Genomic DNA, 26,988 nt, shown 5'->3' with positions numbered 1-26,988 from the left:
GAAAAAGCAACGGTTTGGTGTGATTTAAGGACCAGTGGAACCGTCAAAAACATTTTATCGATTTATTAAAATAATAGTAAATAGGACACAATCTCACCAATAAGCCTTTATAAATTTGCTTAGTCTTAAGATATTAAAAAAAGCATTTGCTATTTTATTTATTTATCTTGAACAAATGTCAAGTACAGTCCACCTTTAGCTTCTAGCATAAATCTTTTCGGATCAAATCGAATTTCCTTCGTTGTTTTCTCACACAATTCTACACGATGCCGCTTTAAGATATAGAGTAAACCGAGCTTGACTTGTAGCATACCAAGCCGGCTGCCAATACAACCATGTGGACCGGCGCCGAATGGTAAATAAGTCATCGGTTTAATGGTGTGCAGTTTCTCTTGCGAAAATCTTTGTGGATCGTAAAGTTGTGGATTGGGCCAGAACTGGAAAAAATATGAGAAGAATTATTGCGACTTCAATCCATCGTGTAAATCGGGTTTCTGGAGCAAAATATTCTTTAAGATATGCGAATGTACGGTACTATGTAGTTTCAAATTCTAATATGGGTACGGAAACGGGTACACATTCTTATATGTATATGTTATAGAAAAAGTTTCTTTACCGTATTTTGAGTTTTTGCGAACTTTTATAGTTTAATTTATACAATTCTTACCTTTGGATCACTATGTAAGCCCAAAATGGAGATATACGCCGGCACATTTCTGGGTATACTCAAATACTTCTTTCCCTTGTCAAACCACAACGTTTGCTGATCGCCATTCGGCAAACACTCACGATTGATGAAGGGTGCTGTTGGATAGAGACGCAATCCTTCGGCGACTACCATATGCATGTAAGACATATGCAATAACTGTTTGTAACTTACACTGCCATTGGGTGGATCTCGAAAACTAGCAGCTATTTCGGCTTTTAATTTTCGCTGAATTTCCGGTTGCTTTGCCAATTCGTATAAGATGAGCGCGATCAATGAAGAGGACGTCTCAAAGCCCGCCAATAGAAAAATACCTACTTGTGCGGCGATAAAGTCCGGATGGCGCAACCAAGCACCGTAAGTTTCTGAGTCACTCAAATGCTGTTGCATGCTGAACAACAAGTCGATAAGATCGCCGCCGTCAGGCTTACGCTCGGTCCCTTTCAAGCGTTCCTCCACCAAACGCCGTAAGTAGTCGGCGTATTTGCGTGTGAAAACTTTCGATTTAAGCTTACGCACCCATCGTGGTAGAAAGAATATTGCAAAGAAATCAATAATCTTACGCAGACTGGGTTGGAAGAGATCTTCACACTGTGTGCGCATCTCGCAGCCGTCATTGCGTAGACCTGCCACATCGATGCTATACAATAGCGCAGCTGTGACGTCAGTTGTGTAGAGCGCACACATTTCTTTCACCTCAATGACGGCAGCGACTCCAACACTGTGTTCGGACGCGTCTTGTTTTATCTTACGTGTGATATACTCTTCCAGTAGTTCGGCGTAGGTAATGAGTTTCGGATACATTACACTTTTGATATGTCCACTAGTGAAAAGTTTCGAAATCTCTCGTCGACTCTTACGCCATATCGCATATTTGGCTAAAGGTAGCGTTAAAGCGCCCATGGGATCACTATGTAGATCAGCAGCCTCATAGCGGTTGGGAAAACTAGTAAACTGTTTCGTGAGTAACTGTTCGATCAATTGCGGTTCGCGTATAAGCAGCGCGGGCGTTTGTAGTATAAAGAAACCAAAAAATGGCGCCGATTGGAAGTTTGGCTCTTGGTAGAGCCTGCGAAAGTAGTCACCGAAAGAAGTACGTAACAACAGTAGTGATTTTAAATTTCCCAAAAGCGGTGTGGGCTCGAGATATGGTATTTTACGACGATGCCAATAACTGTAACGGCATTGAAACCAAAGTTGTATTAAGGTCATTGTGACAAAGATGAGCGCTATTGTGATCAACAGTTGGTAGCCGTAGACCGACATGACTTTTGTTGAGCTCTGAAAAATCAATTAAAGCAGAATGTTAAATATTCCATGCGGTGATGCTAAACGCGTTGGTAGCTATGTTCAAATAACTACGATAAGTCTTAAATCTTGTTCAAAGTCCTGTTGACTGCTGGACTAGCCTAGTACTTAAAGTTTATAAGTCTTGTATATTAAATATTAAGAAATCTCATTTCAAATCTCTCACACTGACTTTGCTAACTCTCCTCACAGCACTACACTGAGTCGGCCAAATTCGATCCAGATCGTTTCGCACCACACGACAAAAAACAGTTGACACCTTAAACTTCGGACTGGATCCGCACGCTTGTATTGGGTAACGCTTCGCTATGCTACAAATAAAAATCGGACTTACCTATTTTCTATTACACCACAAAGTGACGACTTGTGCGCGCACCAAAACTCCCATGCAGCTGGATCGCAGGAACGGACTCGTAGTGATCCAGGTCGAAAGCTGTATTTATCTGAATATTGTGCACAGTTTACAGTATAATCAGATATAGTTTGTTGTTAGTTGCCGTCCAGTGATCTGCGTAGATCAGCGCGGACCGTGCGAAACGCACGAATGAGTGAAAGTTGTTTGGTGTCATATGATTTTAAGGGCACGTATCACTGCACAAGCTCGAATATCGATTAGTAAACTACACACATTTGCTTCTAAGAAAATATTTTTATTTTTTGCAATTTTAGACTTGGGTCAACAGCACTTTTGCGTGTTTTGGGTAATTTATAAGATTTTCTAATTTTCATTTTTATTGTGACGCATGACCTCAAGTTGTAGTATTGTCATACTAAATAAGCATGTTCACGAATTTGTAATTTAGTACATTGACACTCCGCATGCCACACGCGATCACGAAGGGATCTTATGCCAGCTACAATGAATATTAAAAACTTCAAAATCTGTCGTATGACGTTTAATTCAAAGATTTTGGGAATGTAGATTGGTACGAGGATAGTTTAAGAGTTCTGGCGAAAGAAATCTCTTTCGAGCTCTTCTCAACTTCAAACTCCCATATCGATAGAGACAATGCTATGATTACACATAGGATTAGTTATGCCAAGTTTTGAGTCTTATTTAATCCTAATTTATTCACATCAGACAAAATCATGCTTACATTGCAGAGAAAGTTTCCCGAACTTTCAAAGCTATTAGGATTTCGAACTGAAAGCCGAATTTTTTTTAAGTAGCTGTATCAAGCTTTCGTTCAAGTGATTCATATTAAGACCTCACAATCTTTGCCAACTAGTGTATCTTTACGCCTGGAAAATCAACAACTGACGAGATATTCACCACCACCTCTTCAACGATTTCAAAGCAGCCTTTATGCCGTGATGGCTGAATTTGGTATCTCCGAAAAACTAATGCTAATAATAATAAAACACCGTCAGGAACGCGTAGTATCTCCTTTCCGAGCCAAACGAGGTTTCAGAGCCTCGAAATCCAACGCAGAATAACTCTTGCCAACAGATGTCAGTTTGAACTTGAGAAGTAAAGTCCTCTTTCGACGTTCGGATGAGATACTGAAACTCATCTTTGCCTATATCGGTTCTCCAAAAATAAATTAAAGCATTTTCGAGAGTTACCAAAGGTCCAAAAAGACTGAGAATTGTGTTGGTCATAAACCTACCTTCAAAGGATCATTAATAAATTTCTTTTTCATTTTCCTAATAATTTTTATTAAAAAAAAGAGTTCTATAAATATTTAATTGTAGCGATACCTTTCGAAATTAGTTTGGATTTTGAACATTCACAGCCTTGCATTGCGCTCATAGCGTTTGTCATTGACAAATTTCAAGTAAATGCCTTCCTTATGGCCTAAGCCTAGGAACAGTGGATCAAAAGAAATTTCCGACGGTGTCTTCTCACATGTAGTGACATAATGATTCTTCAGTATATGCACCAAACCAAGTTTAGACTGCAGCAAACCGATGCGAGAACCAATACAGTTACGTGGTCCAGTACCGAAGGGAAGGTAGGACATAGGCTTATGGGTTTTCTTATTCTCGGCGTTGAAGCGTTCAGGATCGAAGGTGTTCGGGTTGGGCCAAAACTAGAATAAAAAAATTGTGATGGACATTAAAATTGCTTGAAACTTCAATTGATTCAGTAAGTACTCAGTTAACCGAAGCTAAACTAACTCACCTCTGGGTCACGTTGTATGCCGAAGATTGGTATATAAACAGGCATATCTACTGGCACTGTGTAATCGTAATATGGTTTAAGGTCGAATGGCTTTTCCCCCTCTTTCGGCAGATGCTCCCGACCGAGAAAAGGTAGTGATGGGTATAAACGCAATACTTCGTCAACTACCATACCTAAATATGGTAGATTATTGATAGTCTCATAAGACAATCTACCTTGCTCAGCTACGAAAGCTTCACAGATCTCCTTGCGCAGACGTTCTTGTAAATCAAGCCTTTTGGATAATTCGTATAGCGCAAATGTCATTGTCGAAGATGACGTCTCAAAACCAGCTACCATAAATACCACTGCTTGTGCTGTTAAGATATCCTGTAGCTGAGCATTATACTCGCCCTTCGCAACTGCCTCTTGTTTAAGGCTCACCAACACATCGATCAGATCGTTACGCGGCGCTTTGCTCTCTTCTCTTAACGCCATAACATGTTCGATGGTGCCACGTATAAAAGTTTCGAACTCCGGTACCAAAATTTTCACACGCAATGTTGTGGTCCATTTCGGATAGAAGAATGCGATAAGGAATTGAATAGCGCGACGGAATGTAATGGTTAGCTGTTTTCGGCCTAGCGCACGAAACTCGGCATTCGGATCTACAAGACTATTGGCTTTAATGCCAAAGGCGGTGGTGGCAATCACATCGGTGGTGAAGTTTGCACAAAGCTCTTTAACTTCAGTTACGAAAGCGTCGTCTGTTTTCGCAAACGAATTCAAATGGGCTTCCAACTCCGTGCCGATCTATTTGCGTGAAACGAGGGATACACATAGCAAAAAATATATAATATATTAATATTAAAGTTAGGTACAATTATTCGTGCACTTACCTCAGTCATTAGTGAATACATTTGTTTGATCTTTCCTGTTGTGAAAACCGGCGTTATTTTCGTTCTCAAATCCTTCCATTGTGGATTTCGTATGAAAAATAGATTATTCCAACCCAAAGCATCATTATGTGGATCACAGGTGGCTGACCGATTGGCGAATTTTGAGAATTCCTTGATGAGCACAGATTTTATAAGTTCCGGTTCACGTAACACTAACGCTGGCTTGTTGAGTATATAGATGCCGACTGCTGCAGCCTTTGACATTTTAGCATCCTTATAGACGTCAGATAGATACAGATAAAAACTATTGCTCATTTTAAACAAAACTTCCATATTGCCAATTAGTGGCAGCGGCGTCATATAGGGAATCTTATTGCGTTTCCAGTAGCCATATGTGTAGCGACACCAAACATAGACCAACCCCAAGAGAGCCGCCAAGAGGCAAGCAGTATTTACCGACAGCATTATGCGCACTGCTTTCGAAGAGCGTAGATGGTAAGAAGAGTAAAGAAAAATATTAATTATAAGTTGTTTTGCCGATTTGTGTGGTGGCCCTGAAAGCCACTTAAAATTATACAAAAAATATAAAAAAAATAAAAACAAGGGCCGTCTAAAAATATTAGCGGAAATAAAATTTGCACACTGTTTTTTTTTTTAAATAATTCTGAAGAATTTGTAACAGGCTTCAAATGTGTGTTTTATTGACGTAGAGTTCTACCTGCTCTTATTTCATTTTAACTAGTCCTTAAGAGAGTTCTTGAAGCTAAAGGAGGGATTTATTGGATTTTTTTGGGCTGGTTCAGTGGGTCTAAGGCATTTCACTTTCATCAACGGAGTATTTCGATGTTGTTTTCAGAATGTAATATCATATCGGTGGTCAGAAATATGAGTTGATAGAGTATAGAAAAGCGAAGCAAATTTTGTTGTTGTATCCAGAAGTACTTAAAGGGGTTCATGAGTTTGAAAAAATCAAGTTTTTTATTTTCTTCTTAAATTAATTACAACACCTCTAGCATATTTTCGTAAATTTTCAAGTTGTTCCGACAAAAGTTTCGGAGATACAGCCTTGCGAAATTGTGCGCTCGAGGCTAAGCAGGCCATCTTTAAGCCCATTTTTATCGAAACTATGTTTTTGAGGTCTGTTGGCAAGACTTCTCGAGAGCTATCGAATTGATCTTCATGAAATTTTACACAGGTATTTGAGATACAATTCTTAAAGACTTGGACGAAGAATTTTTTTTCGATTACAACTATTTGAAACAAAAATTCGAGAAATTTTCAGTAAAATTTTAATTTTTTTATAAAAATGTCTGCCGAAAATCCAATTTTCAGTTTTCTTTTCATTCGTCCAAGTTCCATGTTAAGGTTTCAACTAAAGGACGTATTTTTTCACTTTAGATGATCCTGTAGGGAGTTATCCTGTCAATGCGTGGGCAACTTTTTCCGAGGGGTCTCCGGAAATGGCGCCACAAAGACCGCATTTAAAATATTTTGATCCAAAAATTTCAGAATTTATTTGTTAATAGTGTATGTATGTTTCTAACAATAAAAATTCTAATAAAATATTTAATTTTTTCTGTGAGAAATTGTTGAAAAAGTGCTATTTGTTATTCGAGGAAACCCATAACCCCTTAATAACAGAGAAATAATTCGTGTTCCGTTGCTAAATTATTACCCCTACCCTTTAATAGAATAGTACTTGTAACCGAAGTAAGTTATTGAAGTTAAGAAAACCATCTACATTTCACTCTAGGATTTTCTATATAGCATTAAGGTTTATAAATTAGGGTCATAAATAATCTTCATTAAGTATTTTATTGCATAAGGCACTCGCCGATAATATTTATATAAACTTTTCTATTATTTATAAGCCTTTATGTAAGTTTGATTAAAAAGTGCAAGTCATCTCTCTAAAATCGTTTCATCTTCATGATAAGCAGTTGTCGACCAATGCAAAGCTCGTTAGGGTATGTTAGTACGAGTATGGGGTAGCGCAAGCTCTTCAAGTGTGCTGATAAGTATGCTTTGTTTGCCTAGGTGTCGCTAGTTTAATTAGTAATTATTAACTAATTTCTGCAAGTCATTCAATAAACAACAGTTACTATTGTCCTATTATATACACTATAAAACAAAAACAGGCAAGATAACACGCTTTCAAATATTTATTTTGGTAGAGGCACAACAAAAATGAAAAATGTACATATAAAAAGTACTTGTCACGTTGTTTGTCCGCGATGGACTCCTCAACTACTGAACCGATTTTAGTAAAATTTAGCACACTGTGTCCAGTTTGAACCAACTTAGAAGATAGGATAGTAAAAATATTTCAAAAATATAAAATACAGTGAAAGCTCTATTAAATTAAATTAACTGGACAGAAAAAAGGGTTTCACCTTTATTTGTAAATTTTACTGTATTGAATGGTGTTTGAACAAGTGTTAGGAGGGACAGACTTTCAATAAGGAGTTCTATTTGGCCGTACTGAGGCGTTTGCGTGAGAACATCCGTCGAAAGCGGCCGGAATTGTGGATGAACAATTCATGGATTTTACACGATGATAATGAACCATCACATTGAGACACGATTGTGACCAAATTTCAAGCGAAAAACGCATTGAATATCATCGTTCAACCACCATATTCACCAGATGTGGCTCCTTGTGTTTTTTTCTTGTTCCCCAAATTGAAATTGTCTCTTCGTATAACCCATTTTCAATCGATCGAAGAGATAAAACAAAATTCGCTGTAGGGGTGAAGGCCATCACAAAAAGTGCTTATAAAAAGTGTTTCGAGGACTCTGAATGGGAATCGCTACCGCTCAATGATAATTGAATATTTTTGACCTAAATTGGATGAAACGGATTTGGACAATATGTCGTTCTAACAGGATGGCGCTACAAGCAAATGTCACAATCGATTTATTGAAAACCACGTTTGATGAATGTGTTATCTCACAAAATGGCCCAGTCAATTGGACTATTTTCTGTGGGACTACGTCAACTCTATGGTCTATGCCAACAAGCCCGCGACGATTGATGAGCTTTGTACGAATATCAAACGTGAAATTGCTGAAGTATCGGCCGACTTATGCTCGAAAACCGTCGAAAACTGAGTTCAGCTTGCGTACGTCTGCAAGTGTGCCCGTGATGGCCATACAAAGAAATTGAATTCCATACATTGCAATGTAGTTTCACATGAATAAAGAATTTCATTGATATCCTAAACCGTTTTTTTACCTATAAAGTATTTATATAAATGATCAGTACGACGAGCTGAGTTGATTTAGCCATGTCCGTTTGTCTCTCTGTCCGTCTGTCTGTTTATATACGAACTAGTTCCTCAGTTTTTAAGATATCGTTTTGAAATTTTGAAAACGTCATTTTCTCTTCAAGAAGCTGCTCATCTGTCGGAACTGCCGATATCAGACCACTTTAACATATAGCTGCCATACAAACTGAACGATCGGAATCAAGTTCTTGTAAGGAAAACTTTCACATTTGACAAGATATATTCACGAAATTTGGTACAGATTATTTTTTAAGGAAACAATGTAATCTCCGAAGAAATTGTTCAGATCGGCTCACTATAGCATATAGCTGCCATACAAACTGAACACATAGTTACTAATAGAAATGCACCTGTGAAGGGTATTTAGCTTCGATGCAACCGAAGTTAACATTTTCTCTTATTTTTTTATTTGTTTTTACTAAAAATATATTTTTAAAGTTTTAAAATTTCTTTTTTTTTTAATTTTCCAATAGTTTTCAATTTATTTTATGGCTTTTGCACTAATAATTTTGATTAAAAAAACATTATTATTTTTATGTATTTTTATTATTATTTTTGTTTTTTTATTTATTTTTTTTTTTTATTTATTTTTTTTTTATTTATTTTATTTTTTGCTTTAAAATATCTCAGTTTGAGATTTATACCATTTTTAAGCACGTTAAAATAATTTAATAATTATATAATTTTTAATAGTACATCGACATTCCTTCTATTATTTCAAAAAAATGTTGTTATAATTTAATATAAATATTTTATTCTAATTTTTGTCAAGATTTAAAAATTTTTTATTTTTCTAAAATTTTAAATACAATAAATTAAAATTGTTTCTTTTCTTGTTGCAAAAGTTTATATAATTTATATAACACATCAACTTTTTTAAACTGAATATAAGTTGCTTAACTTATATGTATATGTAGTATACCTCAAGAAAAATATTATTTATAAAAGAAGTCTTAGTTTGTGCCGAACTTCTGTAACGCACTTCCAAAATAACACTAAGTATGCTAGTCCTACAAGCTGGATCTTTTATTTTCTATCTAAAACATACATACATAAGTACTTCTTAAAAGATTGTTAAATGTACATGAAGATGTTTATATGTGTATGTATGTTTATGTAAATATGTATCAGCCATACATATGTATAATTGTGTTATCAAAAACTTGGACATTCCGAAAATATAATTCAGAATTGCCAAATTCTTTATCTACGCACACATATATACATACATAAATAAGCCGCTATATATATTATTTATAAATAATCAAGTATAAGCGTGTTGTTACAAAAACACGAGTGAGCGCCTAATTTTACCGGTGCGCAATTGCGAAAACGTCAAGTCATGCGCCGGTAATGACTGCTAAGACGCGCATAAGCGTGTGCGGGCGTGAGTGTATGGGTGTTTCTTAAACAACTTATTTAAATGCTTTGCCACTTGCATGCTACTTAAAGTCGTAATGAATAAAACATTGCGAAGTTTTTTAACTATCAATCAAATTAGACGTAGAAATAAATAATAACAATTATTTGCATTCTATAATTGTGCACAGTAATGCAATAAAATTTTAAATAACTGTTAATAAGCGGATTTACTGCCGGCTTGGTGTTAATTACATAAACACATGCGTGTATGTGTGTGTGTGCCTCTAATAAAAGTCGTCGTCAAGCTCCGTTCCTCTTCTCTATCTCAGCGATAATGCCAAAACGTCTCACTGACATGACTCAGCGAATACTTTCCCCAAATAGCTCTCTCCATAACCTAACTCCTGCACAACAAACGATCCAGCTATATGGGAATTTCTGCAAATTAATTTAGATTACCTACCTTCATGTTCTTGATAAATGCATTGCGGTTAAGCGTTACCGACAGACGACGTTAGCCAACTTAAATTTTCCACTTACCTTTACAAACAACGGGTTTTTCAATAGGGACGTTACAAAAGTAGACCGATAGGACGCCATTATTTTCCCCACCTTTTTGACATATCTCTTCAGTAAGGTTTGCCTTTTTATCATAAAAAGATATACGATCCAACAACAAGTCGAAATTTTTAAACTTTGCTACCGAACCACTACGAAATTCGAAGTCAGTGGCTTCACCTTTAAGAGCGTTACGTCCAATTTATGGTCGCCATAATCGTCCTGTCAGATCAACAATTGAACGTCTAGTGGAAAAAATTAAAACCACAAGCACAGTAAAAAATGTTCCCGTGTCAGTGAGACAAAAAAGTGTACGAAGTGTCGAGAATATTGCTGCCGTTAGCGCATCAGTTAAGGAGAATACAGATTAGACTCTCACACGTCGTTTTCAAGTGGTGGGCATCTCCCTGACGGCGTTGTGATGAATTTTGCGAAAAGATCTTGGCCTACAACCTTACCAGATCAAATTGACACAAGCACTGAAGCCGCTTGACCACTTGAATGGGCTGAGCAACAACTTGATTATCTAGATTTTCATCGAAAAATCATCTTCAGCGAAGAGGCTCATTTCTGGCTGAATAACAAAAAAAAAAAAAACAATAAGTGCTCCATTGTTTCCTTGGTGACTTGCTCTAGTTATTTTCTTGTAGTCTGCTCGAGCTGTCAGCCGCATTCTGCAGGCGTGTGACGCCACCAGACTGCGGACAGTGAATACTTTAATCTCGTTCAAACAATCTCTTCTAACGAGCGCCAGTAAGTACCGTGTATATTTTCGATCTACCATTTCAGACATGACTTTTGTCGCTTTGCAACGAAATATATCGATCCATTACGTTCCGATTTTTCTTGTCATGCTCCTGTCCTGTTCGTGCATGAGTTTTTCAATGTTGATCACAATTTCGGATGGCAGCCGTACACTACTTATAGCAATCAAGTCCACTATCTTATTGCCCTCGTTGCCTTTGTGATGTGGCACTCAGTAGAGGGGTGTCGCCTGAATCAAATGCTTCGCTGCTTTCCAGGACTTTTCTCGCCGATATGCAAAACGAGATTAAGACCTTGAATGGTACTTGGAGCTGTATGGTTAAACTCCAAGGTAAGCCATATACTAGTATATACATTTATCGAATGAAGTTCTCGATAGGTCATGATATTTCGCATAACCTTATTATATGGAGAGAAAAAATTCTAAAATTCTAATAACAGATCTTAGGAATTTACCAAAACGGATTCCTTTCTTCAGAGAAAGTGTTTGTTAAATGTGTTTCGAATTTGAAAAACCTTTGGATCCCTCAAAATGAAGATATATGGCATCACATCTCCGGGTATGCTTAATAACTTTTTTCTCTTCTTATACCACAATAAGATGAGCGCGATCAGTGTAGAGGTCATAGTAAAGCCCGCCAATAGAAAACTACACACTTGGACGGTAGTCAAGTTCAGATGACGGAACTTCACACTGTGCGCGCATCTCACAGCCATCACTATGTAGGCATTCTTTCGCATTACTTTAAGGTTTCAGTAACAAATTTCCATTTTAAGTTATTTTAAATACTTTGTTTGATTTGTATCATCGAATATTGACCTCAAAAAAGAATTTGCAATTCCTGACCACTGGTGGGGGGAAATGAAACGTCTTTGTTTGAGTGAGAACTTTTTCATTCTAACTTTATTTTGATATTTGCCTTGCTTATATATAATTGTTAAAGCTAACTTAAATAATTAAATATATGAGTATGTGTATATGTTTGTATGTATTGCACACCACATGAGGTTTTTTTTAACTATGCAATTTAATACATGTGTGTGTGTGTGTGTCTTTAATGTTATCTGATCTATAACTTTATGACTTGTCTTTACCCATGCATTTTTACGATTATTTGATGCGCAATACATGTAAATGCATGAGTATATATATGTATGTATGTATATATTATATGTACATACATATGTATATTAATATATAAATAGATAATGATATTTGAACATATGTATTTTTTATTAAAAAAAATGTTAAGCCGTTTTTCACTGTACCGATTATTTTTCGAAATTAGTTCGAATTTCGAACATTCACTACTTAACATTGCGTTCATAGCGTTTGTCATTGATAAATTTCAAGTAAATGCCTCCTTTATAATGTAAAAATATGGACAATGGATCGAAAGTGATTTCGGACGGTGTCTTCTCACATGTGGTCACATAATGATTCTTCAAAATATGCACCAAACCGACTTTCGACTGCAGCAAACCGATACGGCCACCAATACAGTTACGTGGTCCAGTACCGAAGGGAAGGTACGACATAGGCTTATGGGTTTTCTTATTTTCAGCGTTGAAGCGTTCAGGATCGAAGGTGTTCGGGTTGGGCCAAAACTAGAAATGAGAGATTGTGATAGCGTTTGAAATTGTTTAAATCTTATATTCACTCACCTCGGGGTCACGTTGTATGCCAAAGATTGGTATGTAAACAGGCATACCTATTGGCATTGTGTAATCGTAAAACGGTTTAAGATCGAATGGCTTTTCCCCCTCTTTCGGCAGATGCTCGCGATCGAGATAGGGTAGTACTGGGTATAAACGCAACACTTCGTCCATTACCATACTCAGATATGGTAGATTATTGATAGTCTCATATGACATTTTACCCTGTTCAGCTACGAAAGCTTCACAGATCTCATTGCGCAGACGTTCTTGTAAATCAGGACGTTTGGATAATTCATATAGCGTAAATGTCATCGTCGAAGAAGGCCCCTCAAAACCAGCTGATAGAAATACGGCAGCTTGTGCTGTCAACATATCCTGCAACTGCGCATTATATTCGCCCTTCGCAACTGCCTCTTGTTTAAGGCTCAACAACACATCGATCAAATCGTTACGCGTTGCTTTGCTCTTCTCTCTTAAAGCCATAACATGTTCAATGGTGTCACGTAAAAAGGAACTGAACTCGGTTGTAAAAATTTTAACACGCAGTGTAGTGACCCACTTGGGAACGAAAAAGGCGATGAAGAAGTCAATGGCACGACGGAGTGTAAATGTTAACAGTTTTCGTCCTTGCGTGCGAAATTCGCCGTTTGGATTTACAAGACTATTGGCTTTCACACCAAAAGCGATGGTGGCAATCATGTCGGTGGTGAAGAGTGCACAAACCTCTTTAATTTCAGTTACGAAAGCATCACCATTCTTCGCATACGATTTCAAATGGTCTTCCAACTCCATGCCGATCTACGTTACGAGGTATACAAATAGTAAAAAATATATATCATGCAAAAGTTAGGTACTTTGATGCGTGTACTAAACTCAGTCATTAGTGGATACATTTGTTTGATCTTTCCCGTTGTGAAAACCGGCGTTATTTTCGTTCTCAAATCCTTCCATTGTGGATTGTTTACAAAAAATAGATTATTCGAACCCAAGGGATCATTGTGTGGATCACAGCCGGCTGACCGATTGGCGAACTTCAGAAACTCCTTTACTAGCACGGATTTTATAAGTTCCGGTTCACGTAACAGTAACGCTGGCCGATTGAGTATATAGATGCCGACTGCCGCAGCTTTTGACATTCTAGCGTCTTTATAAATGTCCGTTAGATATAGATAGAAACTATTGCTCATTGTAAACAAAACTTGCATATTGCCAATCAGTGGGAATGGCGTCATATAGGGAATCTTATTGCGTTTCCAGTAGCCATATGTGTAGCGACACCAAACGTAGGCGAGCGCCAAAAGAGCCGCCAAGAGGCAAGCAGTATTTATCGACAGCATTATGCGCGTTGCTTTCGAAGAGCGTAGATGGTAAGATGAGTAAAGAAAAATATTATTTATAAGTTATTTTGATGGAATATATAATGTTTTGATTAATTTCAGGATATATACATATATAGTATGCGCTACCGTCTATTTGTAGAACCAAAATGTATGTGCTGTACTTCCTTTATTATTTTAAAATCAATAAATTTATATAATATATAAGTTTGGTGAGAGCATTCTTATGTGGGCTGTAGTATCCTCCCAGCAGCTTTCACTAATTGAACCGCAGCTAGAACGACCTCTAAAGCTTATAAGTACCAAGTTTAGCCTTAAAATCTTTAAGGTAACCCTTTTCGCTGTTCGTGAAAAATGTTAAAGCTCACCAGTTCGAGAGCGATATCCGAGATAAGTGCGACTATATCGGATTGCAACCGTTTAAAATACATAAATAATTTTCATTAAATATTCAATTGCCTAAGGCGTTCGCCGATAATATTTATATAAACATTTTTAATGACTTATTTAAAAGCCTTCATGTATGTTTGATTAAAATGTGCAAGCGATCTCCCTAAAATCGTTTCAGCTTAGTGATAAGCAACTATCGCATAATGCTATGTTTATAAGGGTGTGTTAGTACGAGTATGGTGTAGCGCAAGCTCTTCAAGTGTGCTGATAACTGTGTTTATGCTTTGTTTGCCTAGGTGCCGGTTCATTAATTAGTAATTATTAACTGATTTCTGCAAGCCATTCAATAAACAACAGTGACTACTGTCCTAATATATGTATGTATATTCTATAAAATAAAAAAAGCCAAGATAACCCGGCTTCAAATATTTAATTTGGTAGAGACAAAACAAACATGCAAAAGATACATACACATAGAGATGTATATTTATGTATATATGTATGTATTTATGTATTTATATCAGGAACTTTGTACTTTAAAATTTTATAGTCAATAGTGATTTGGTTGCCATAGCTATAAGATCGGTTTTGGACACTTTTGTGCTCACCTTTCATGACACTATCAGGAATTTTGTAAGATTTGCTCTCGTTTATTTCAAAATCTTTATTTTTATTCATAAACTGGAAGGGTTTGGTGCTGGAAAATCGTCCGGTAAGTGTTAGAAAGATGGCAAGAGAGTTCGACATCTCTCGCGAATCCGTTCGAATGATTTTAGTGGGTATTTTAGATATGAAACGCGTTCTTGCTCGACTCGTCCTCATAAAGTCGATTGTTTTTTTTTTTTTTTCAAAAAGAGTACTGTAAACAGGTTTCCATCCCAAAAGAGCTTATGAAAAGTGTTTCGTGGACTGTATTACATCTAGTGGGGATAACTTAAAAGGCGACAAAATAAATACAAATTGATGAATAATTAAATATTTTGCATTTTATTTTCAATTTCCGGGGACTTTCTTGTCACTATAAACTGATAGCTTTCTTCCATCGCTTTTTTGCTTTGTAAAATGTTCCTGCTAATTTTTCGTACATTTTCGGTAAAACGAAGCCCTGTTAATGACTGGAAAACTAAATTTGTGGTACTAAGAAGTCGATAACCATCAAAATATTAAATATGCAATTATCTGTAAAAGGCAAAAGAACAGCTGGCACGATGAGATGTGCCCTGTCGCAGTGGAGGGAAAACAGACTGCCTACCTCGCAACGTTAGAATCGACCACTGCACGTTCAAGATCGGATAGGTACCGAAAAGAAAGAGGTACCGATAATAAGCATGCTTGAGTACGAAGAGCTGGATAAGTTGGCAGACAGGAGTATGGTTTGAAAATTGTGCGAAAAGATGCGGCGACTAACAAAAGGTTTCAAGACCGACGCGTGCTCTTGCATGTTGAAGACAGTGAAAGCATAACCTGGACCGGGCTACACTTGACGCCAAACAGTGCAAAGTAAAAACAACTGACGCGCTTGTAGCGAGGTTGCTACAGCTAAACCTTAATCACTGCGCTGCAGCACAAGATCTGCTAAAGCAAACAGTTCAAGAAGAGAATATAGATGTCGCCTTACTAAGCGAGCCATATAGACTGCGTTCGGAGAGCACTTGGTGTAAAGATAGAAGTGGAAAGGCAGCAATATGGGCCTGCAAAGGACAAGCTTTCTCATCCCGCTCCAAAGACATCCATAACGGCTTTACATGGGCGAAGATGCAAGGCATATATTTTGTAAGCTGCTATGCTCGTCCTAGCGCAACAATTAGAGAATTTGAAGATTTTCTCCTGGAGCTGTCTCTAGAGGCCAGAAACAAATCGCCAATAATAATAGCGGGTGACTTTAACGCATGGTCTACTGCTTGGGGTAGCAGAATGACAAATCACCGTCGTCGCCTCATTCTAGAATTTTTGAGTCAAACAAACCTCACGATTCTAAACAATGGCACAAAAAATACGTTTCAAAAGGGTAGTAAAGGTTCTATAATAGACCTAATGTTTGCTAACGACACGCTTAGCAGACATATCAAGTGGGAGGTATCAGATATTTACACAAATAGCGACCATATGGCTATACTCGCTGAAGTGTCGTTCTCCCAAGAAAGGGAACTGTCTCGCAGAAATCCCTCTCGAAAACGTAGTTGGCGTGAAAAGGAATTCGATACCGACGTCTTTGAGAGCGTCTGGAGTGCGGCAAAGGCAACAGGCGAAGACGCCACCCACTTAGTATCCGCTGTGCAGAAGGAACTAGTTGCAGCATGCGACGCAACTATGCGCAGGACGAGATACAATAACAACCGAAAGCCGGTATACTGGTGGAGCGACGAAATTGCCAAGCTGAGGAAGCTCTGTCACTCAGCTAGACGTCGCGCACAGCGAAACCAGGGGGGAGAAAACGAAATCCGCCTCAGAGAAGCATTTAAATGCCAAAAAAAGCTCCTGAAGTCAGCCATTATCCGTAGTAAGAGATCCTGTTTCGAAAAGCTATGTGAAGAAGCGAACATAGACCCCTGGGGATCGGCATACAAAATTTGTATGTCGAAATTTAAAAATAAGTCGCAGCAACCTAAGAACGCATCATTTATGAAAAAGGTTGTCGAAGCGTTATTCCCTACACATGCATCCATTTCCTATATTAAAAGAAACGAAGCTACGGAGCCACCCCTATTAGTCACAGAAGACGAACTATTGGCTATTGCGAAAAAAATCAAAAACTCTAAAGCGCCCGGAATAGATGGTATACCAAATAGAGCCCTTAAAGAAGCCATAACTCTTAGACCCAGTTTATTTATTAACATGTACAATGCGTGCATATTAGAAGAGGTGTTCCCCGATCCATGGAAGATTCAGCGCCTGGTTCTACTCCCAAAGCCAAAAAAGCCACCAGAAGAACCTTCATCATATCGACCCCTTTGCATGCTCGACACGATTGGGAAAGTGTACGAAAGCATTGTAAGAAACCGCTTGGAACTAGCAATCCAAAAAGCCGGCGGATTATCAGAGAGACAATACGGCTTCATAAAAAAGAGATCCACTATTGACGCACTACGAGAAGTCGTCGATATTGCGAAATGTGCAGTAAGTGGCAAAAGATGGAAAGGGGGCACAAAAAAGTATTGTGCGCTGATAACCCTGGATGTCAAAAATGCGTTCAACTCAGCAAAATGGGCAGAAATAATTAAAGCCCTGGATGGAATACGGGCCCCTGAATACCTCATAAACATAATAGCGAGCTATTTTAAAAACAGAAAGCTGATTTTTGAGACGGACGAAGGCACCAAGAGCTACTCTATCTCGAGTGGAGTACCACAAGGCTCAGTATTAGGCCCACTATTATGGAACCTTATGTATGACGGGGTGCTAAGAATACAGCAACCAACAGACGTGAAACTAGTAGCTTATGCGGACGACCTCATGGTGGTAGCAGTCGCCAAACAATTAGCCGACCTGAGAAATAAATGTAACGAGTGCTTAAATAGTCTACGTCAATGGTTCTCTGCTATGAGTCTGAAACTGGCGGAGGAAAAAACAGAAGTTTTACTGATAAGCACTAGGAAGATAGAAGACGAATAGAGCTCACCATTGGGGAATGCAAGATTACTTCGCAGCCGCAATTGAAGTATCTGGGAGTAATATTAGATTCTAAATTAAAGTTTAAAGAGCACTTGGAGTATTCTTCCGCCAAGGCAAACAAAATTTATAATGCCCTATCGAGAATGATGACCAATAGAGGCTGTGTGCGTTCCAGCCGGCGATTCTTAATAGCGAAGGCAATGAGCTCCGTAATACTGTATGCGGCACCAGTATGGATACAGGCAATGGATGTAAAAGCGTATGCTAAACAACTAATTGCAGTGCATAGACTTTCTGCAATCCGGGTAATAAGTGCTTTCCGGACTATATCAACCGATGCTGCTGAAGTGTTAGCCAGCATGCCGCCCATTGACATCCAGGGAGATGAACTCGAGCGTCTATATCAGCTATCAACGCCCAAAACAGAATCGGCAAGGATCGAGGAGAGAAACAAGAGCACTAAAATGTGGCAGGAGCGGTGGAATTCCTCATCCAAAGGGCGATGGACCCACCGACTCATACCAGATATCCACTCATGGATAGACAGACGACATGGGGACCTAGACTTTCATATGACCCAAATGCTTAGTGGACATGGATGCTTTAGAAGCTACCTTTTCAGATTCCACAACGACATCAGTCCGAATTGTCCGACATGCGCAGGGTATATAGAAGACTCTGAGCACGTATTATTTTATTGCCCTCGATTCACGAATACAAGGGAAAAGCTAAAAACCACACTTGGTGGTAGTTTCACGGTCGATAATTTAACGACACTCATGTGTCAGTCGACGGATAAATGGAAAGCTGTCAGCGAAGCGTCAGCATTCATAATGACCAAACTGAGATCTTTTCAACAGAATAGGCGTCCGTCAGTCCGCGCAATAGAGGAGACTTAAATGTCTTGTCCCTCCCACGAAGTAATACTTAATCGGTGGTTCCGTGGGAGAGTCTTGAGTTGGGAGTAGGTTAGGTTTAGCGGATTAAAGTTCCGCACTCCGGCTTTCGATGCTTCCCCCTACTATAAAAAAAAAAAAAAAAAAAAAAAAAAAAAAAAAAAAAAAAAAAATGTGTTTATATTGTGCTTAAATTATTGACAATACATTTTTTGTTTGTGACAGATAACAGTTTAATACAAAATAACATAAATAAACGCTTTTGTTGATATAATGTGTTTATGCATTTGTTGGTAAATATGCGTAGCGCATATATTTATAACTCTTCGAAACAATTGTTGTTGTTTTTCTATGAAAAAAATTTGAACAAATTGAAACAAATCTTTATGCCTGTGCACTTCGTTTTTTGTATTTTACGGCAATAAGATTGCATTTTTAACGCTGCTAAACAGTTGACCATAAATGTACGTACATATATGTACATTATGAGTAAATAAAAGTGTATACATATATAAGTATACACGCACATATGTATGTGCATATTTCTATGTGTGTAAGTACAATTTCATAAATCTTGTCAAATTTCGGTATATCGGAAGTAATATATTTCTTCCACAACTATAATTTTCTACCATATTGTTGTTTCATAAGGTTACTCATACGCCCCGTGAGACCCTTAATAACGCGTCTATGGTAATTTCTATGCAATATATTTATTGCTTTGAGAAATAAATAAAAAATTGGCTTTACAATTTTATAAGCTCTTTAGAAGTTAGTTTCAAAGACATACAATAATTTTTACTTTAAAATTTTGTGGCTAAATTGCTTTGCTATCTCAAAATTTGTAGTGTTAATTGCGAAAATTTCTTTATTGCGCAAATACTGACGGTTTTTGGATATGTGGATTTGTGATAAATATAAACATACTAAACATATAAACTCTTTTCAACTGTAACTAAATAAAATTTGAGAAAAGTTATAAATTATGAGTGTTTTACTTCTACAGGGTGGGTGAAAAGATCAAGTTTTTCTATTAAAAATCATGTTTTAAGGAAAAAACAAATCAATTAAGGATAAAAGTAAACGACTTTGTTTAAAATTATTTTTAATAGAGAATTATGAATTAAGAAAGTTTTACTTCAACAAATAATTTTGTTTTAGTATTATGTAAGATTTAGTTTAATAGAGTGGTTCAAAAAACATAACTTTTTTTTACAAAATATATATATTTTACACATATTTGCTCATGAAGAAAACATTAATAAAAATGCAGAAAAATATTATAAAATTAAATACTAAATAGTATCAAAAACTTCTTTTTAAATAACCAATTTTAAAATTATATTGTTTTCAGTATATACTAGATTTTAGTATTGTGAAAGTTTAAATTTTGGAGGGTGGTTCAAAAAAATTTTTTTTTCTAAAGCAAATAAAAGAAAAATCACATCGCTATTTTTACATCAAAAACCCTATTCTAAAAAAACAAAAAAAAAAAATTAGTAAAACAAGATTTAAAATTATAAAAATAATAATATAAATAATCATATTGAAAAAAATAATTTTTTCTAAAAAAAATAAAAAAAAACCACAGAGTTATTTTAAAATCAAAAAAAATATAAAAAAAAACTAATATAAAAAAACTAATTTTTTTATTCGAAGAATTTTAAAATCATTATTTTTTGACTATATATGTATTTTAGTACTATAAAAGTTTTACTTTTGTAGGGTGGTTCAAAAATTGTATTTCTTTCTACAAAAGATAAGAATTCAAATAATAATTTTTATAAAAAACATATTTTTAAATCTCAAAAATATTTTTTAATAAAAAATATAATAAAAAAAAATATTTTAAATTATTATTTTTATGCATATTATGTAATAATTAAAATTATGTAATAATATGTTTTCTAAAAAAAAAACTAAAAATGACAGAATTATTTTCAAATCAAGAAATATGGAAAAAAAACTCAAAAATTATTTTTTTTATAATTCGTGCTTAAATTTTATATTTTTCTAAAATACACGTAAACATAATTATTTGTATGACAAACACTTTATATTTTCAAAAAAAAAATTTTAATAAAAAAAGAATCAAGAATATTATTATTTCCAAAAAAAAAAACAAAAAATAAAAATCTTAAAATTTTTTTTCAAATGAAAAAGTATGAAAAAACGCAAAAATTGTTTGTTTTTTTAAATAATAATTTATTTGACTATACATATATTTTAATACTATGAAAGTTTTCTTTTAAAGCATGGCTTAAAAACATATTTTTTTTTTTTAAATAAAAAAAAACAAATCACATAATTATTTTTATTTTTATATCCAAAACCCAATTTTTAAAATATCGAAAATATTTTTTGTATATATTTTTAAAATTATTTTCAAATCAAAAAATGTTTAAAAATGTCTGAAACATAATTATTTAAAAAAAACAATTTAAATCAATATTTTTTCGAATTTTTGATGGTTTAGTGAAGTGACTATTCATCAATTATAGTTTTTTTTTTCTAAAAAAATAAAAAAAAACAAATCACATAATTAGTTTTACATCAAAAACCAATTTTTAAATATCGAAAATATTTTTTGTATATATTTTTGAAATTATTTTCAAATCAAAAGATATTTAAAAATGTCTCAAACATAGTTATTTAACAAAAAAAATTTAAATCAATGTTTCTTTCGGATTTTTGTTGGTTTAGTTAAGAAACTATTCATCAATACCATTCTTCTATTTTTATATTTTATATATATTTTTAGTAAGAATTTTACTCTTTTAGCGTGGTACAAAAATATTTTTTTTCTTCCATAAAACAAAATCAAAAATAACACAATTACATTCAAATCAATAAAAAAAAAAATAAAATTATATTTAATTTCTTTTCATAAAAATATGTAAAATTATCATTCATTTGTTTTTTTTTTAATATATTGGCTAGTTTAAAGCACTTCCCTGATTTCATTATTCTAACTATATAGCCTGGTTTAAAAAAGTAAATAATCACAGAATTATTTTCAAATCAAACAGTTTTTAAAAACCTCTCAAAATATATACTTTTTTTACGATTTTTTGTTGGTTTAGTGATGAAACACCTCACTAATTCCATTCTTATGACTTTATATTCTAACTCACAATTAGCTTACCCAATAAACTTTCTAAATAGCTGAATTTTTAATAAATATCAAACCGATTCTTTAGATCGCCGCCATAAAAAATTGTTGGAAATATAAAATATTTACTCTCATCAAGTCATTGTACAACCGAATCGACTAATGAACACTTTGAAAAATTATGACAGCTTTCAAAGTGCCCAGATCCCATTACTATATACCTGTATAACTATATTGTAGTACTACTTGGAAGAGCTGAAATTTTTAAGTTGAGAAACTTTTTAGGCGTTTCCATGCATAAATCACAATATCAGCGTTTGTTCTTTACAAATCGAACCTTAAGAAATCTTTTTTTAAACTGCCACCCGCTCTCATAAATCGAATTTATTGAATTTGCTACATTCCTCTTTCTTTAAAAGGCTTAACATTCGACTTTATATAAGACTAGCGTTGCACAAACCATAAGCATTTGAACACAGAATTCAACTTGCACTATTTCCTAGATATAAACTTGGTCAGAATCATGGACTTACGAGTTTTAAGGACGGTGTACGATATCAATAACTACAAGCTATGAGAGCTTCAACGATCACATCTAAATGATTTAGAGGAAATAGCAAATAAGTATATGTACATACCAGGAAAGTTTTATCCATGAATAAGGTTATGTTACTCTGAAATACAGCTCATGATTGTATGTCAGTTTAACCTTTTACTTAAATAAGTAATTTTCACTTTCCATAATATTTCATTATTTTTTTCTTTATCTCGTAAAGGCAGCTGAAACACTTAACTACGCATGGCGGCTAGCTAACCTAACTTGAAGGAAAAAGTTATGGCCATTATACGCTCGATTCGTGTGGCTTATGTGCTGCTAGAACGAATAAAACATAAATTTCATATGTTGCCTTATGGATTTTAATAACTTTCTGTAGCCTACAGCTTATGTTTTCAAAATTCCTTCACTACAGAAGACTATAAAACCTGGGCAGCAATACATACATACCAACAACTTAAAAAGTAAACATTTAACCCACATACGCGTATATGTGTAACCACAATTTTATCGTAAGCATTATATTTTTGTCTATCTAACCACGAACGCAAGGCTAAATACCTGTTGGCTCTTATGGCAAGGCACAGAAGAAAAAAAAGCCACACACACACACAAAAGGCGCATTTAAGTCTTTGGCCAAGATGCAACCTTTCCTGTGACCGCGTCGTAAACAATGGAAAATATGGCAAAACAAATCGCAGCACTGCCGCACTCCCCTCTGCACCGCCCAGCACATGCTACTTGAGGAAAATGTATGCACAGTTGCCAAATGAAGGGTAGCGAGTCGATGAGAATGCTGGTAAATGGGCACTTCATGGAGCTTTGACTTAATGCCTAGTGGTTTTGCTTTCTTTTATTTTCATTTTTATTTCAATTGTTTTTGTTTATTTTTTCTTTGCTGGCGCTTGCAATTTATTCGAACACTTTTTTTTTACTTTCACTTAGTTTGTTTTTATTTTCAACCATTTTATTGTGCGACATTGGAATTCATCTGTAAATGCAGCATTTTACCGCAATATGTGGCGTCAATGGTTTAGGCAAATGCGAAAAGGTTGAGTGGAAATCGTTGAAAGTAAATAATATAGAATGCCATTATTTATGTATAGAGAAAAAAATACATATAATATTATTTGAAGGCTTTAGGTCGGTAGGTTTTCCGCTTAAAACATATTTTTTTGTTGGTGAATAAAAGTTTAATTAAGCCGAAATAAGAAGAAGCATGAAAACTGAATTAGTCTAGAATTAGAAAAGTATGTTAACAAATCTTTAGTATGTTTCTATTCTATACCCTTAACTCTGAAACCACAACATACTAAGTGATGCCTGTATGAAGTCTAGAAATCCATTAATAGCTGATGCTATAAGAGGGTGGTCCATTTCGAGGTTCCCTACTTTTTTAAAGAATAACCACAGAAACTTCAAATTTAATGTGGAATGTGTTTATTATCATTCGAAAGATTATTCCTTAACAATTATTTTTTGAAGATTATATCTTTCAAATGTTGCCCACGGCTACGTCTATGGTCAATCCCTTGAGGCCTATTTTCAATGACTCGTTCGAGCATTTCGACTGGTAAGTGGCGAATGACACACGTGATGTTTCGCTCCAAAGCCTGAATCGAAGCGGGATTGTCCGCATAGTCTTTAGACTTAACATATTCTCACAGGAAAAAGTTTAACGTTGTGATATCAGACGATCTTGGTGGCCAATCGACAGACCCAAAACGTCAAATTATCTCTCACCAAAGAGTTCTCGAATGTACAATTCAATCAGAAATAGGCCTCATCGCTGAAAAAAATTGTCTCGAAAACATCAGATCTTCTTGGAACTTTTGAAGGCTGCACTTCTAACACAAGCTGTATTTCTCCACGGTCTTCGTGTACACTCTCAGCTACGACGTAACTTCTAAGTTGGCTTCTGATTGTTGGCTTGCTTCAAAATTAACTTTCGAAAGGATCGAAGCTCGGATGGAAGATTGGAGGCGGAGTTTTCTGTAAGAACCTTTTCTTACAAACTTAGGTTAGGCTACCGGATAACTCCGTTTATATTTCAGGCAGAAGCTGCTGGCATTAAGAAAGCTATAAATATATTGCTTCGAAGTACAGGCTCTTCCAAGAAGGGCAGCATTTATTCCGTCAGTAGACTGGAAATACTGGATCTGATTCCAATTCTGACAAGGTGAAGGTCATCAATATAAAAAATTATAATTGTGCAACCTTCGAGTCACCGTGAAGCAACCATCGAATAAAAGTTGCAATTATTTTACTACACAATAGTCTGTTCTTCTTCTATTTTTTGTCAGCTTATACAATAAGTAGTCATTGTATGGTGTTCCAAGTCTAATGACATGTCTGCCAATTAAACAGTGATCTGTTAGCACTTCTCTAAAGTGCTTGTATCATTACTTTTGAATTTTAATAGTCGGCTTTGACCAAGAAGAGAATATGTGTTCCATCGAGTCCACACGAGACCGCCAAACTCTTAATTCGGACCTGTATTGTGAACAATTGGACTGTCAGAAAGAAGAAATCGCTCTGAGGCGATCAGAAGCTTTGGCCAATCGGAGAGGAAATGTTTTCCATCGGGACTTAAAGGGGCCACACACACCTTCAGATAAGTCCGAAAGGGGACTACGATGGCTGAAAAGTTAGAACCTCCTACTTTATTATTATTATTATTAGTAAATATATCAACATCATCATTCTACTTCATTGTCTCACTCATTTGGGTGCCTGGCCGAAATCGCTGGAAACTGTAAAGCTGAATAGCTCGCAAGAGACGGAACCCTTCCCATCTTACTTCGGAGTGGAAACAAGTTGGATTTCTGTTGTCGACTAAAATGCCAACAATAAACCTATGTATGGAATTTGCGTGAGCCAGGTGACCAGCTGCTGTGCGAATGGGAAATACTTCTGGCCTGAGTAGATTGCCGGATTTCCAAAGAACTACTTGACCTTGATCTAGAAAAGTTTTAGGTATCATAACCTACGAAAGAGCAACATATATTTTTAATATCTAAAACTTTTCCACGGTAGCTTATCAAGGGTCTCAGTGTCTTATATATTTCAGAGATGATCGCAAGCGAGTTAAGTTTTGGATCAAGGATCGTTAAATTTTGGTATAAAATTTAAAGGAATATTATTAACTCAGAAAGAAAACTTCAAAATACGAAGTACTGTCATTCAAGTTTAATTCAATTCCAATAACCAGATGATGAAGCCTTAGCTACCTAAAGTATGTAGTAATACCTCTCCTAGCGCCATCTATAGTATCAGTAACTTCATTGGAACTTTAGATCACTAAAATACGTTCTGTTAAATATGGAACTCACAGTTCAGTTTATTCTTCACAAAAGCAATTAAATTTTACTATTCTACGATCTACTATGTTGCTACAAGTCCACACATTTGAAGTTAATATTCATTAACAACAACATTTCATTTGAGATGCCCTGGGTACTCACCTTTTGTGTTAGTCTGTATGGATGACATCGGTATGGCCACACAATTTGGCGGCCCCTTCGCTGCCGAGGTGCGCCGCTGCACCTGCAACGCTGCCTTCTCATCCGGCGGCTCCATGCGCGGGCACAGCGTATAGGCGACCTTACTGCCACGGCCCGGTGTTGGACTGATGCGCGAATGCCGTGCACCGACGGCCGTCGCCGCTGCTGCTGCTATGCGTTCACCCATCGCGATATACACACGCACACGCTCAAAACCTAACGCGCGTCTATTTTGGTCGACTCACAGTGGCGAATGAATTTATTTGTGTCCCGTATGCAATCGCGCGGATGCTGCGTGCTGCCCTAGCCATCGCAACACATGCGCGTACATCGATTTACTTATGCAGTTTACACTTTTCTATACACACTATATTACAGCACATTTTTAGGTGCATTCGCCCATAGCTTTGCAGTTAGTTAGACAGCGTTCTTTAATTACTAGGCTCAGGCCTCATTAACAAGTGTTCTCCGCAGCATTATGCGTTCAAATGTCCAGCTGGCATAATTGCAAAAATGAAATGTGTAGAGGGGAATGAGGGGTGCATGAAATGCAAATGGAAATGCCAGCAAGTTATTATTTAATGATTGTGTTAAATGCCAGCCAAGTCGCAGTGGCTGATTGCCTGTTGGCTGCTTGCCCAACGAGTCGCTAAAGTGATATCCGTTTTTATCGCGGTTGGCTTACAGTCTCTCTGCGCCTCCTTGGTTAGCAAAAAGAGGGCACAAGTTCAAAAAGAAATTGTTTTAAATGACTCTGCATAATTGGCTTAGTCAATTTTTTTTGACTACTTTAAACTTTGGGGGGCCATGAATGCTATTATAACTTGGTGGCTATTAGAACGCGAACTTATTGGCATAAATCTCGTCTGAAACTACGCTAAGTTTATGTAAGTTTGTTCAGAAAAATACTATAAAATGAGTAGAGAGGTAAGAG

At 36.0% G+C, this 26,988-nt stretch overlaps 3 protein-coding genes and 1 long non-coding RNA gene across 6 annotated transcripts in view; 1 reads left to right on the top strand and 3 right to left on the bottom strand.

Moving 5' to 3' along the window:
* The window catches only part of LOC105233810 (probable cytochrome P450 6g2), a 75,559-nt gene that overhangs the window by 5,932 nt on the left and 42,639 nt on the right, over positions 1-26,988 (top strand). The gene's annotated exons all lie outside the window — the stretch shown is intronic.
* Positions 1-26,988, bottom strand: part of LOC125777724 (uncharacterized) — a 72,419-nt gene that overhangs the window by 4,070 nt on the left and 41,361 nt on the right. The window lies entirely within an intron of this gene.
* On the bottom strand, positions 126-2,569 carry LOC125777716 (probable cytochrome P450 6t3). The gene is made up of 3 exons (XM_049453026.1): positions 2,349-2,569; positions 668-1,987; positions 126-437 (listed from the first exon to the last, which is right to left on the bottom strand). The coding sequence occupies exons 2-3, from the start codon at positions 1,970-1,972 to the stop codon at positions 159-161; spliced, it is 1,584 nt and encodes a 527-aa protein (XP_049308983.1). The 5' UTR covers positions 1,973-1,987; positions 2,349-2,569; the 3' UTR covers positions 126-158.
* Positions 3,646-26,988, bottom strand: LOC105233823 (cytochrome P450 6g1-like). Of its 3 annotated transcripts, none has more exons than XM_049453007.1 (4): positions 26,016-26,988; positions 5,018-5,490; positions 4,140-4,931; positions 3,646-4,047 (listed from the first exon to the last, which is right to left on the bottom strand). In XM_049453007.1, exons 1-4 carry the CDS (start codon positions 26,239-26,241, stop codon positions 3,745-3,747), a joined length of 1,794 nt encoding a protein of 597 aa, XP_049308964.1. In that variant the 5' UTR covers positions 26,242-26,988; the 3' UTR covers positions 3,646-3,744. The 3 variants fall into 3 exon arrangements, with proteins under 3 accessions (XP_049308964.1, XP_049308965.1, XP_049308966.1); XM_049453008.1 differs by lacking the exon at positions 26,016-26,988 and adding an exon at positions 9,227-9,353; XM_049453009.1 differs by lacking the exon at positions 26,016-26,988 and adding an exon at positions 9,227-9,345 and having other exon boundaries at positions 5,018-5,493.

This window comes from Bactrocera dorsalis, chromosome 3, assembly GCF_023373825.1.
Source record: "Bactrocera dorsalis isolate Fly_Bdor chromosome 3, ASM2337382v1, whole genome shotgun sequence".
In the NCBI taxonomy this organism is placed as follows: domain Eukaryota; kingdom Metazoa; phylum Arthropoda; class Insecta; order Diptera; family Tephritidae; genus Bactrocera; species Bactrocera dorsalis.
This window is presented reverse-complemented; position numbering and strand designations above follow the sequence as displayed.